This window comes from Eptatretus burgeri, chromosome 2 (assembly GCF_056783735.1).
Source record: "Eptatretus burgeri isolate ZD-2024b chromosome 2, Ebu_testis_v1, whole genome shotgun sequence".
Taxonomy (NCBI): Eukaryota; Metazoa; Chordata; class Myxini; order Myxiniformes; family Myxinidae; genus Eptatretus; species Eptatretus burgeri.
Genome location: NC_140962.1, coordinates 108,730,086 through 108,743,408, shown reverse-complemented (window position 1 = coordinate 108,743,408; position 13,323 = coordinate 108,730,086). Strand labels below are relative to the sequence as shown.

Sequence of the window (13,323 nt, the reverse complement as noted above, 5' to 3'; positions counted from 1 at the left end):
TATATATATATATATATCTGCAAAAGTAAGTATACAGTAATGAAAACAAAACGTATACCTTACTGTATACCTACTTTTGCAGCCCCCTGTATGTATGCACACACACACACACACACACACACACACACACACACACACACACACACACACACACACACACACACACACACACACACACACACACACACACACACACACACACACACACACATGCGTAATGCAAGCTTGAAGGTCTTATAAATGTCTTGCCTGATTATGACTGAAATGATTAAGCTCACCTGGACAATGTCTTCTGCTGTTTTTGTTCAGGTATCCTCGTGGGAACCATGACACTTGAATTTGGGGGGAAAGTGATGATTGAATGTGAAAAAACAGGCTACAAAGCTGAGGTTGAGTTCAAACTGAAGGTAAAAATATTGATCATCGTAGAGCATAATTTACCCTCCGTGATTGCATTACTCCTTTCCGCCTTACCATGTGTGGCAATCTCTTTGCTTATGTTTGATTTCAGAGTAGCTTTATTAATTTCGATGAAAGATTCAGCTCGCAACTGTTTCTATTTAATGACCATAGCTAACTTCGAAGTGTACCAATTATTTAATGTGCAGAAAATACACGGCTCATAATGTAGAGAATTTTAAGGAAAAACAATTATGTTTATTTCATTCGGAGTATTTTCAGCAGTAAAATTTTTGAGTGGATGAATGATTGTGATCTTAACAATCTTGAAAAACTAATAATGATAGGTGACGTGATGAGATCTCTTATCACAAAATGGAGAATGCTCAGATTTGAATCTCAAGTCATACAATAACCTGTTCATTAGAGGAGAGTGGTGAAAAGTGTGACATTACTCATGACGTCATCGTGTTTGGACAAATGAGGTTTTGGCTTACATTTGAAATAGGTCTATGACATCCTGACATTGTTTCTGGCACAGATATCAGAATTGAGCTCGGTCTAATACTGAGGAGTGTCTCAATAGAAAATGCAACAGTTTCCTACTTCCCTCCACCCTCCTCAATCTTATAATGGCTGTCCCTTTTTGTGGAGAAACAGAGTGTGAAAGGTCAACACAAAATGGGGTAAAGGGGAATTAGCCAGACAATAACACACAGGTACACCACAGCATGAAGAGAGTTGTAGGTGAAAGGGAGACAGGAAATCAGTGGGTTGAGGAAATGCTAGATAGAGAAGGGAGAGACCCTGAACTGTTATTGGGCAACAGATTTGATGGACTGGAGGGAAGAGCATGTGATAACAGACTTTTGAAGACTGTTCTAGTGGTGGGCCTGGAAGACAGACTTTTGAAGAAGTGGTGGGCTTGGGATCCTCGGGTCCTGAGTTCAAATCCTGCTCAGCCGTTGAAATAATACCAGGTGGGATTGGCTCAGCCTGTCATCCTTCTGAGGTCGGTGAAATGAGTACCAGTGTACTGGTGGAGGGGCACAGCATCAGCAGCACAGCCACGCTTCCAAGAAATGATGGCTACCTGGCAGCCAAGCTGACATACACAATAACAGAACCTATGATATTGGGGGGGGGGAGGGAGGGGTGGCAGTAGTAAGGGTTAGAGTGCACGAGGATCAATACCGTAAAGTATATGTTAAAAGACTACAAGGAACATGAACTCGTCTTCAGTGAGTGAGGACACACACCTGTATATTCAGCTTCCTGTCACTAGATGAGTGAGGGGGGCTTGAAACTCCATATCCTCAATGGGTACAAAATGGGAAGCAGCATCACCATCTGGGGAAGCCATATTCCATGACACTCCAGATAAAATCTTTGTATATGATGATGAGCTGAGGAGGGAATTGACCAAATGGGAATATCTGAGGAGGACATGTTCGAGATGAGTTGTGTCTCGGTTAGGTTGTGGTGAATCATGAAATCCAGCAGCCCCAGAGCCTCACCATCACCTGTTCCAGGTGGATAACTTATGATTCTGATTCTGATTCTTATACATACTCTGTTATAGAGTGTCGGTGTTGTGAAGCAGTTTCTTGGCAAGGTTTACACTGGGTGGTTTGCCATTGCCTTCCCAGCAGTAGTTAGTGTAGGAATTTGAAATTTGATCATGATGCCGGCGATAGCTTGCCTACTCTTCATGAAGGACACCATGGGATGGAAGATAACTCGTTTCTTATTTTCTCTATAGCAACAGAGGTTATCGTTGAGATGGTCAGTTTTGCCATGCTGCTTATGAATTAGGGTAACAATAACAACTTTACATAATGTTAGCAGGTGGCACTCTGTAAAATATTTTTAAAAGAGCAGAGAAAGCGAAGGAGACAGCAGATTAACAAGTATGTATCAAGGATGAAATGCTGATGCCTTTGGGTCCATTAGCAAGATAGAGTGAAGTTTGGCAATAATTTTTTCAACTTTGGTGGGAGGAAATCTCAGATTACAGTTTGCTGTGAGGGGCATGGACGTTTGATATTGTACAGGAACAGAGTAATCATTTGCATTTAGTTTGCAGCCTGTAGCGGCTGGTTGAATCATTGCTGAGAGTGTGGCTGTGCTGCTTATGCAGTGCCCCCTGAATGGTTAGGGCAGGAATTAGGAATTTATCCAGGGTACTGGCAATGGCTCACCTACTCTTCGCGAAGGACACAGTGAGATCTCTCACGTCCACCAACCAATGTCGATAGACGGAATGCCCAGTTTAACTTTCATCCGAGGGATAGCACACACATCGATGAATCGCCCTGCATGTGAAACACTGGGATGACAGTTTAGAGCTGGGCTGAGATTTTAACCCAGGACAGACAGCTCGAGACGATTATGCGTACCTCTAGGCCATTCTGCCAGTCCTACATTCTCATAATGTGTGCCTTGGCATGTCTAAACAAGGATAACACTGATCGTGTGCTTTTCAGAGAGACTGCAGGTTCCCATTGGTGGGGCTTGATTTCACGGAGAAAAAGGCAAACTGCTTTCTGGCATTTGCCTCCACAAATATATTATTTGCCATACCACGGTTGTGATGTTGGTTAGGATATCTAGAGGTATAAATGTGTCAACTCGTGTCAAAGATTGTTAAGAAGCATGTCAAGTCACTATCTATATCCATGGATCTATATCTATATCGAAGAGAAGAAGTCACTATCTATATCGAAGAGAGAATGGACCAAAATCTGTGGAAGAGATCGTGAAATTTAAGTCAGACCAATCTGGCCCTTTAAATTGCCAGACATGGCATAACCTTGGCGCTATCCTGAGGAAAGCCAGATGAATAATATTCTCAAGCAGACTTAATCTGAGGAGCTCAGGGCACTTGAGAAGAACAGGAAATGGGAGAAGGTAAGAGTTGAACATCAAGTCCAGCAGACAATTGGAGCCAATTGCAAATGTGAGTTGGAAATCCAACACGTGTGGTGAGATATGAAGTGTCACAAAAGGACTTGACTGCAATGTCATGGCTATTGGTTTAAGGATTGATGCCGAGCCAGCTGGAATGGTGGCAGTTTAAGTCATCAGATTGATGAAATGTGTAACATTTTTAACAACCCTGCTGTCTTAAAATCAAAAGTTTTCACATAATTTGCTTTTTGTTTTTGCCATTTGAAAATTTGTTTAAAATGTCACTTTCCCTTTACCCTTCTCACCTTTCTTAGCCTTTCTTAGGAAGCTCTGACAGTCTGAACTTGATCATAGGGAAGATCAAATTGGGCAAGCAAACACTTTGCACACTGGAGGGGCATTGGGTGAGTTTCACTGTATTTCTATTTATTTATGTGTCTAGACTCGGTTTAGCTTCTCTTTTATGCATACTGGTTATTTTGTTAGTTGATTATCTTGCCAAAACGAAGTTTTGCAAGATATGTTAGTCAGCTTGTATGTTTTTTTTTTGTTTGTTTGTTTGTTTGTTTGTTTGTTTGTCTGTAATCACGTATCGATCACTCTGCAGAGTACAGTTATCATTGGAAATTTTTGTAACTTCGCATATCAGAGGCCTATAGAGGTCCCTTTCAGCGCATAAAATTTTCAAGGTCAACGTCAAAGGTCAAGGTCAAGGTCACTTTGTCGCAAATCAGAGGAGTCGACGAAACCCTTATTTTTTGAGTAATTTTGATCGGATCGTCTTCAAACTTCATGGGAATATAGTTCATGGTCTGGCGCTCAGCTGATTAATTTTTGGTGGCGATCGGCCTTGACCTTCTTGGTTAGCGCTGGAGGTCGAAAGTTTTTGACCCCAAGGTCAAATTTTGAAATCTTAGGTACCATATCGTGTAATACCTCAAATTGAACACCTCGATGAGTGCTTTCTAGATATGTCAAGCTTGAGACATTATGACTTCATTTGGTGACGTTATGAGGCAAACGCATATTTTTCATGGTTACTCTGTAGAACGATTCTCATCGGAATCTCTCGTAGGCAGATATTCCTCAAGGAGTCGCTCCTGGTGGATAGCAGCTCTGTTCACCTCAGTGTGACCTTAAAGAAGTCACACGTGGTCACCTTTTGGCAAGATACGGGTCTTTTTTTTCCACGGGGAATGATTGGTGATTGGAAAGTTGGTGGCAAAATATACCCCACAACTTAAAGTCTGAAGCTCTGTGTTGTGTTCTGAGGTTTGTGGATGAGCTATAACACAAATCTTGTGCAGACATGCAGCCAAGTACATGATACAATACTAGAACGGCACTCGGCAGACTGCATAATTCCGCCAAGCTGAACAGTGTACGTTTTCTATCCCACTGATAGGCCAGATCTACATCTGGACCCCGATCAAAAGCTAATCCACTTGTTCTTGTCACCTACCCAAATCATCCACCAAGTTTCATTATAACTCATCCACAATTTTTTTTTTGAAATAACATGCTGTATATCATTTTTGGCACCATCTCTCAATGGTGAAGAATCACTGAGAAAATTGAAAAATTCTCCTATCAAGATCCGGATCTGGATCATCACCGAAATCGAATCGATTCATTGTCCTCACACACTCAACTCGTCCACCAAGTTTTGTCATAACTCCACAACTTTTTGAAATGTCGTGGTATGTCATTTGGGCCCCATCTCTCAATGGTAAAGAATCACTTAAAAAGTTAAAAAAAAATTGTCGTATCCATGTCTGGATCCTGGTCTTCACCAAAATCAAACCAATTAGTCCTTGTCACACACTCAACCTGCCCACCAAGTTTTGTCCTAATCAGTTCATAACTTTTTGAGATATCCTGCTCACAGACAGACAAACACAGTTGAAAACAACCTACGTCCATCTTCTGTGGACGAGGTAACCAGACTTTATACTTCAGACAAACACAGCCTGCACTGACTTTGGTGGAGGTGACATAACTTCCCAGAGCCCTTTGTGTACTCGCAACACCATATTTTTATGATGTCTCTTTTCTCCACATTCAATGGGACAATTGAGCAGGAATTTTCTCTTTCCAAAGGAAGTCAATCATGGTTTATTCTCCAAATGAACAATCAAGCAAGGAAGCGGCACGTGCCAATTTTAGTCTTTGGTGTGACTCTGTCATGGTCGTGTTTGAACTGCTGATCTCTCAGCACGAACATTCAAACCATTATTCCACCATGTCTAGTGATGAGTATCAGAATGAAGTATTTTTCGTGGCAAAATATTTCTAATTTTATTTGGAATTCTACTGGTGCCATCAGAATCTTGGAAGCAACTACAGTACCTTCAGAAAGTATTCACACCCTGAGACTTTTGTCACATTTTGTTGTGTTTTAGCCTGAATTTAAAATGGATTCAATTTAAATATTTTGTCACCGATCTACACAAAATACCTCAAAATAACAAAGTGAAAACATGTTTTTAGAATTTTTTAAAAATCAATTAAGAATAAAATGCTGAAATGTTTTGCATCAATAAGTATTCAACCCCCTGAGTCAACACTGTGTAGAAGCGCTTTTGGCAGTGGTTACAGCTTCGTATTTTCTTGGGTACGTCTGAAACAGCTTTCCACATCTGGAATTGGGGATTTTCTCCCATTCTTCCTTGCAGATTTGCTCATTCTCTGTCAAGTTGATTGGGGAGTGTCGGTGAACAGCAATCTTCAAGTCTTTCCACAGATTCTTAATGGGATTCAAGTCTGGGCTTTTGCTGGGCCACTCAAGGGCTTTCACGTTCTTGTTCTGAAGCCATTCAAGTGTCGCTTTGGCTGTGTGCTTGGGGTCATTGTCCTGTTGGAACGTAAATCTTCGCCGCAGTCTAAGGTCTTTTGCACTCTGAAGCAGGTTCTCCTCAAGGATTTGCCTGTATTTTGCTCCATTCATTGTTCCCTCTATCCTCACAAGTCTCTCAGTTCATGACGCTGAAAAGCATCCCCATAGCATGATGCTGCCACCACAATGCTTCATGGTAGGGATAGTGTTGCATGGGTGATGAGCTGTGCTCGGTTTGTGCCAGACATAGCGCTTTGCATTCAGGCCAAAGAGTGCAATTTTCGTCTCATCAGACCATATAATCTTTTGCCTCATGCTGTTGGTTTTTCACGTGCCTTTTTGCAAACTCCATGCGTGCTGTCACATGCCTTTTTCTCAGGAGTGGCTTCTGTCTGGCCACTCTCCCATAAAGCCTCAATTTATGAAGTGCTGCAGAGATTGATATCCTTCCGACAGGTTCTCCCATCTCATCCAAAGAACTCTGTCGTTCTGTCAGAGTGATCATTGGGTTCTTGGTCACCTCTCCAACCAATGTCCTTCTTGCCCATTTGCCCAGTTTGGTGGAACGGCCAGCTCTAGGAAGAGTCTGGGTCATTCCATATCCTTTACATTTCCTAATGATGCATCTCACTCTGCTCTTGGGAACTTTCAATATTCTATAGAAATTGTTTTATACCCTTCTCCAGATATATATGCTTCTTCACAATTCTATCTTGGAGTTATACGGACAGTTACATGGACTTCCTAGTGGAGTTTCTACTCTGACATGCACTGTCAACTGTCGGACCTCATATAGAAAGGTGTGTTTCTTTCTAGATCATGTCAAATCAATTGAATTGGACACAAGTGGACTCCAATCAAGTTGTAGAGACATCTCAACGATGATCAAAGGAAATTGGATGCACCTGAGGTCAATTTGGAGCATCATAGCAAAGGGGTTGAATACTTATTAATGCAAGATATTTCAGCTTTTCATTTTTGATGTATTTGTTTTGTTTGTTTTCAAAACATGTTTTCACTTTCATTTTGGGGTATTTTGTGTAGATCGGTGACAAAAAATTCAGGCTGTAACACAACAAAATGTGACAAAAATCGAGGGGTGTAAATACTTTCTGAAGGCACTGTATGTACTGAATAATTTTACCTGCGAGGTGTCTCAGGTCGACAAGAGCTCTGAATGTTTGTTGTTGCTTTTGTTGTTATTGGTCGATTTTTGAAATGTGCACCCATTGGTCGGACAGCTGCTGGACCCACCCACCATGGCACCCAGACAAAATAACATGGTCACCATCTTAATTTTCTGGTGGCAAATTTTCTGGCAAAGCAGCCCCAAACCATGATACTCCCACCACCATTCTTCCCGGTTGGGATGAGATTCTTATGTTGGAATCCAGTGTTTGGTTTTCGCCAAACATAATGTTTCTCATTTAAGACAAAAAGTTCCACTTTCGACTCATCTGTCCGGAGAGCATTCTTCCAATAGCCTTCTGGATTATCCAAGTGGTCTTTGGCAAACTTGAGATGGGTGGCAATGTTCTTGGAGAGCAGTGGTTTCCTCCTTGCTGTTCTTCTATGTACACCATTCCTGTTTGGTGTTTTCCTAATGGTGGACTCATGAACACTGACAGCCAATGCAAGAGAGGCCTGCAGATCCTTAGATGTTACCCTGAGGTTCTGTGTGACCGCCTGGGTTATTGTATGCCTTGCTCTTGGAGTGATTTTCTTCGGACAACCGCTCCTGAAAGAGTAACAATGGTGTTGAATTTTCTTCATTTTTACACTATTTGCCTGACAGTGGATTGGCGGAGCTCAACATCTTTAGAAATGGTTTTCTAACTTTTTCCAGACCGATGAGCATCGACAACTCTTGATAACTTTTGATCGGGGCATGACACGTTTCCACAAACCTGGGTGATGAAGACCAGACTGATGGTGATGAACAAAGTTTGTTTTTCATATCAGGCAGGGCCACCCAAACTCACTCCTGATTGTCATCCCGTTAATTGAAACACGTGACTGTAATTACCCTCTTAATTGAGCTGATTAACCTACATGTTCACATACTTTTTCCGACAAAGAAACTGAATGTTTGATCATTTTGCTCAAGTAATTAATAAATGAAAAAGTATATTTTGTGTGTGTGTGTGTGTGTGTGTGTGTCTGTGTGTGTGTGTGTGTGTGTGTGTGTGTGTGTGTGTGTGTGTGTGTGTGTGTGTGTGTGTGTGTGTGTGTGTGTGTGTCTGTGTGTGTTATTTCTTTCATCAGGTTCCCTTTATCTATTGTTAGGACTTAGATGAAGATCTGATCACATTTTATGTCAAATTTATGTAGAAATACAGAAAATTCTAAAGGGTTCACAAACGTTTTTCTCACCACTGCAGGGTATTCTCTGATTCTTCCAAAAGAGTCTGAACTTTGTAATCATACATTGTTTTTCGGATTACTTTTAACTTCGTGCTATCACTTGTTTTCCAATGTAGTCCTTGTCATCCAGGCAACTATGTACAAATGACGTTGCTAAATATGGCTTTCAGCTTTCTATTTAATTTTTGATTCAATTGTGCTCAGAACAAGAGATTGATACAGTATTTCCATAACATTTTTCTTAATAATCAACTGACACTTGCGCTATTTTAATCCTGGAATGTGTACTGTTCTACACCGGTTGTCTCTTGTGTCCAGGACCAGGAGGTGGTCATCCAAGAGAATGGAAATGCAGCTTCTGAGCTTTTTTGGAACCCAACGGTTGAGATTCGGAATCAAAGGCTTCAGCGCTGCGTCGTGCCTCAAATTGAACAGTTTCCATTTGAATCAGAACGGTGAGCAAAAAACTTATTGGTGGTTAAAAAAATAATCCTTGCAGAAAACTTAATCTCTTATAAAATAATTATAATTTCACAAAATTATACACGAAAATGTTTTTGTTCGATTTCTTTGCTTGTCAAGAGTGAGAAAAAGGTCTCCTTCCCTGTTCTACTTCCGGGTCTTTTTTGTGTTTGTTTTGTTGAGACAATTAGGTGGTGGAATCTTTGCTGAGTCTTATGCATCAAGTACATCTGTTTCTTATGTATGCATTTGGCAGGCTGTGGCAGCATGTAACTCAGGCTATTCTTGATCGGGATCAGAACCTCGCAACCCATGAAAAGTATTTGCTTGAGGAGGCTCAGCGCAAGTCCACACGTGATCGCAAAGAGACCGGCACAATTTGGTTACCCAGACTTTTTCACCAGGACATCAACGGTGCCTGGCACTATCGTTATTCTGAGTGAGTGTTTCTTGTGCGACTTACAAACTTTTTAATTTATCGATGTATTCTTTCGTCATCAATGTGGAAACGCTTTTTATCAGATCCATTTTTTATTTTGTTGCCCAAGAGTCATCTCTTTACTGTTTGTAATTTCCTCAGCGCCAGGCCTTGGGACGCACTTAATGATGTGATGCAGTTCGAGAAGAACGGTGTGATTCGGACAAAGATGAAGCACGAGCCGTGCATTGCACCTGTTCTGGGCCTTGGTGGAGCATCAGTCAGGACCAAGAGCTATCATTCAGCTGAAATTGACTTGCTGAAGCACAAAGGGAATATTCACAGGCGCAAGTGTTCTACTCCAGACCCCCAGCATCAGGACTCATCTGACAATGACGGTACGAGTGAAAAGAGCATGAGGTAGAAGGGTACTAGAGTTAGAGGAGTAGGGAGGCTCGGGATGTAGATGTGGCAAAAAAATTAACATTGAGAAACAAAAGTGCAGAGGTGAAGATAGAATGGTAAGGTGGTTGAGGAGTAAGTAGTGAGGTAAAAGGATGTTGGGATGCGTAAGAACCAAGAGAAAATGGGGGAAATATGTGCACCTTACAGAGATAGGGTGGGAGTGTAGCAGGTTTCAGAAGTTCTATGTACATTTTTGCATACTTTATAAATATATGACCCTCAATAGTTTGCTAATCTATCCTTAAACACAATGTAAAAAACGCTCATTGTTAAACTTATATTTCATTTTTACCAAGAGTTATCGATAATATGCTTGTAATAATAACCTTACTTCACTCTTGATGGTCTTTATTATTTTATTTCTTTTCGACGTTGATTTGTTATTTTGGCCCTTGGAAAAAAATTTGTGGAAACATTCCAGGGAAAACCCCCACTGCGACTTATTTAATGGCCACAATTACTCCTGTCTTGTGCGTTTGGCCGGGGAACTTTGGAACGTTTTTGGCCCAAGTCATTCACGAACCGACTCGTCGAGCCTGATGTTGGACGGAATATGGCTGGAAATTGCCCAAGGTCCTGGTGATAGCTCCAATCTTCACAAAAGACAGTGGAATCTTTTACATCCGCCGGCAAACACTTGCAAAGGGAGCACCAAGCTTAACATTTATCCGAGGGATGGCACACTTTGTGATGCAATGCCCTGCCTGCAAAGCAGCAATCCGACAGTTTATAGTCAGGCTGAGAATAGAAGCCAAATGAGACAGCTCAAAAGTAATTAAGTACCTCTGCTCTATTGTTGGATCTACTCTACCGGTCCAAAGGTTTAGAACACCCCCATTTTTACAGTTTTTACTGAAATTTAAGCAGTTTAATGTTTCAATGTACTCTGCAATGAAAGCATAGAACAAATAAACAATTGCAGATAAAAAAGAAATCATGGAATCGTTTTGTTTAACAAAGTTTAATCTAAATTTTTGGCTCATCAAAGTAGCCACCTTTTGCAGATATAACAGCCGAACATACTCGTGGCATTCTTTCCACAATGGAAATCAAATATTGTTTGGAAAGTTCTTCCCAACACTGTTGCAGAAGTTCCCACAAATGTGTTGCACTTGTAGGTTGCTTTGCTTTCACCCTTTTGTCCAGTTCATCCCAAACCAGCTCGATGGGGTTTAAATCTGGAGACTGTGCTGGCCATTCCATGATTTGAAGCCTACAGTCTTGTTCTTTTCTTTGAAGGTAGTTCTGACATAGCCTGGAGGTATGTTTTGGGTCGTTTTCTTGCTGGAAGATGAGCCCCTGACCAACTAGGCGTAGACCAGAGGGTATTGCACAGCACTGCAAAATTCTGTGGTCGCCCTTTTGGTTCAGGGTGCCAGTCACTCTGTGCAAGTCGCTGACTCTGGATCCAGCAAAAGAGCCCCAGATCATCACGCTTCCTCCTCCATGTTTGACAGTTGGTGTCACACACTGAGGAACCATCCTTTCGCCTACTCGACGGCGTACAAAAACCCTGCGTGATGAACTGAAGATTTCAAATTTTGATTAATCGGTCCATAAGACCTTCCAGTTTTCAGTAGTCCACTGATGGTGCTTCATGGCCCAGGCAAGCCTCTTTTTCTTATTTTGCCATCTTAGCAATGGCTTTCTTACTGCCACTCGTCCTGTCAAACCTGCAGCTTGAAGTCTTCTCTGCACAGTTGAAACTGAGACTTACTTCGACCAGTGTTAAGTTGTGCTTGAAGCTGCTGTCCTGTGAGCCGCCGATCACACAAGCTGTTGACTCTTAGAAACTAGTCATCTGATCGTGTTGTGGCTTTGGGTCTGCCAGACCTCTTCCTGTCAGAGTTTCCTCCAGTTTCCAAGTGCCTTTTGATGGTGTCGGAAACTGTAATCACTGACACCTTGGCTTGCTTTTCAGTTTCTCTCAAGGAAAGACCTACACTTTTAAGGGTTACTGGACGACCCGTGAACCCGTTGGGTTCCCCTTGTGACAGCGGTTGATAAAAAAAAAAATCATTTCAAAAAAAAAAGAAAAAGAAAAAAAAAGTTAGCTCCAGTGAACTATACTGCTCAGGTTGTTTGCATTGATCAAATAATCCTGAAGAGTACTTCACTGAATCAGGAATTATTTTTTAATAATTTTTTCCGTTGCCCGATTTGAACGAAACTTGATATTGCGCGTCAATGTGAAAAAAAAAATGGAGAAAAGAAAGTCGAAGAAATTATTGTACATAATCTTCTAAACACAATTTTATTTATTAATGAACACGGAAGTATGAGATCAAAATGGCGATGTTTATTTTATGCTTAAAAATAAATCATTCTTTGTCTATACTAAATGTTTGAGATTTCAAAATGAATCATTTCAAGGAAAAAAAGATAGCTCCAGCGAACTATACCGTTGAGGTTGTTTGCATTGATCAAATTCTCCCGAGGAGTACTTGACTAAATCGGGAATTGATTTTTTTAAATAATTTTTTTGTTGCCCGATTTGAACGAAACCAGCAATGCCAACCCTCCCGATTTCATCGGGAGGCTTCCGAAAATTCACCCAAACTCCCGCCCTTACGATCACTATCCTTATCCTCCCGAAATTTTGATATTTTTGCACTGTTCACTAATCAGAATGTACTAGTATGAGAATTGAATGAAAAGCATCGTCTGCTACGTATAGCATGTGGTAACTCCATAACGTTCGCTGCTACCAAATTGTACGTAAAAAATTGCAAATTCAAATGAGGAGCAGCGAAACATTGGGTCTGGATCTCGCTTATGCGATCATGCACTGAGATTTAGTGCATGCGGTATGTGTGCAATACAGTGCATGCGGTATGTATGCACAGTGTATATGCATGCGATACGCTCACTGCATGCAGCTGGGCCCGTACCAGCCCGGCGGTCGCGACCACCGTGCGGTGTTTAACAGCCGCTAGAGTTCTACGAGTCGCGCTGCAGCTGTGGAACATCGACTCTGAAGTTACCGATGCTTCAAGCCCTCGATGTTGATTACGAAATGGCAGAAAAGAAGCTTACGAAGACCAAGAAATGGTCTCAGAAGTACAAGACCGAATACAGTCTCCAATACCCGTGTATTCGAAAGTCTGAAAGAGGAATTCATCATGCGTATTGTACAGTATGCAGCGTTGATATTTCAGTTGAGCACGGAGGTCGCGATGATATTCGGAAGCACGTTGGAAGCAAACGGCACACAGACATTGCAAAGGAGAGATTTTCGAGCACGAGTACTGGTACACTTCTGAATTATTTCACCAAACAAGGGACAAGCGAGGAAGAGGATGTTACCCGAGCGGAACTTCTCTTTAGTGGATTTATTGTGGAACATAACTTGCCCATATCAGTCTCAGATCATGCTGGACCTCTATTTCAAAAGATGTTTCCAGATTCAAAAGTTGCTTCAAAGTATGGATGTGCAAGAACAAAAACTTGCAAGATGTGCAAGATGTGC

General features: G+C 41.5%; 1 protein-coding gene across 1 annotated transcript in view; it reads left to right on the top strand.

The window, feature by feature from the left end:
* Positions 1-255: 255 nt before the first annotated feature.
* Positions 256-13,323, top strand: part of LOC147032774 (oxysterol-binding protein-related protein 8-like) — a 28,458-nt gene continuing 15,390 nt past the window's right edge. The window contains exons 1-5 of the mRNA XM_085870669.1: positions 256-407; positions 3,624-3,713; positions 8,828-8,964; positions 9,228-9,410; positions 9,552-9,787. Coding sequence (XP_085726795.1) covers positions 327-407; positions 3,624-3,713; positions 8,828-8,964; positions 9,228-9,410; positions 9,552-9,787 — 727 coding nt within the window. The 5' untranslated portion in view covers positions 256-326. The remainder of the gene's footprint in view (positions 408-3,623; positions 3,714-8,827; positions 8,965-9,227; positions 9,411-9,551; positions 9,788-13,323) is intronic.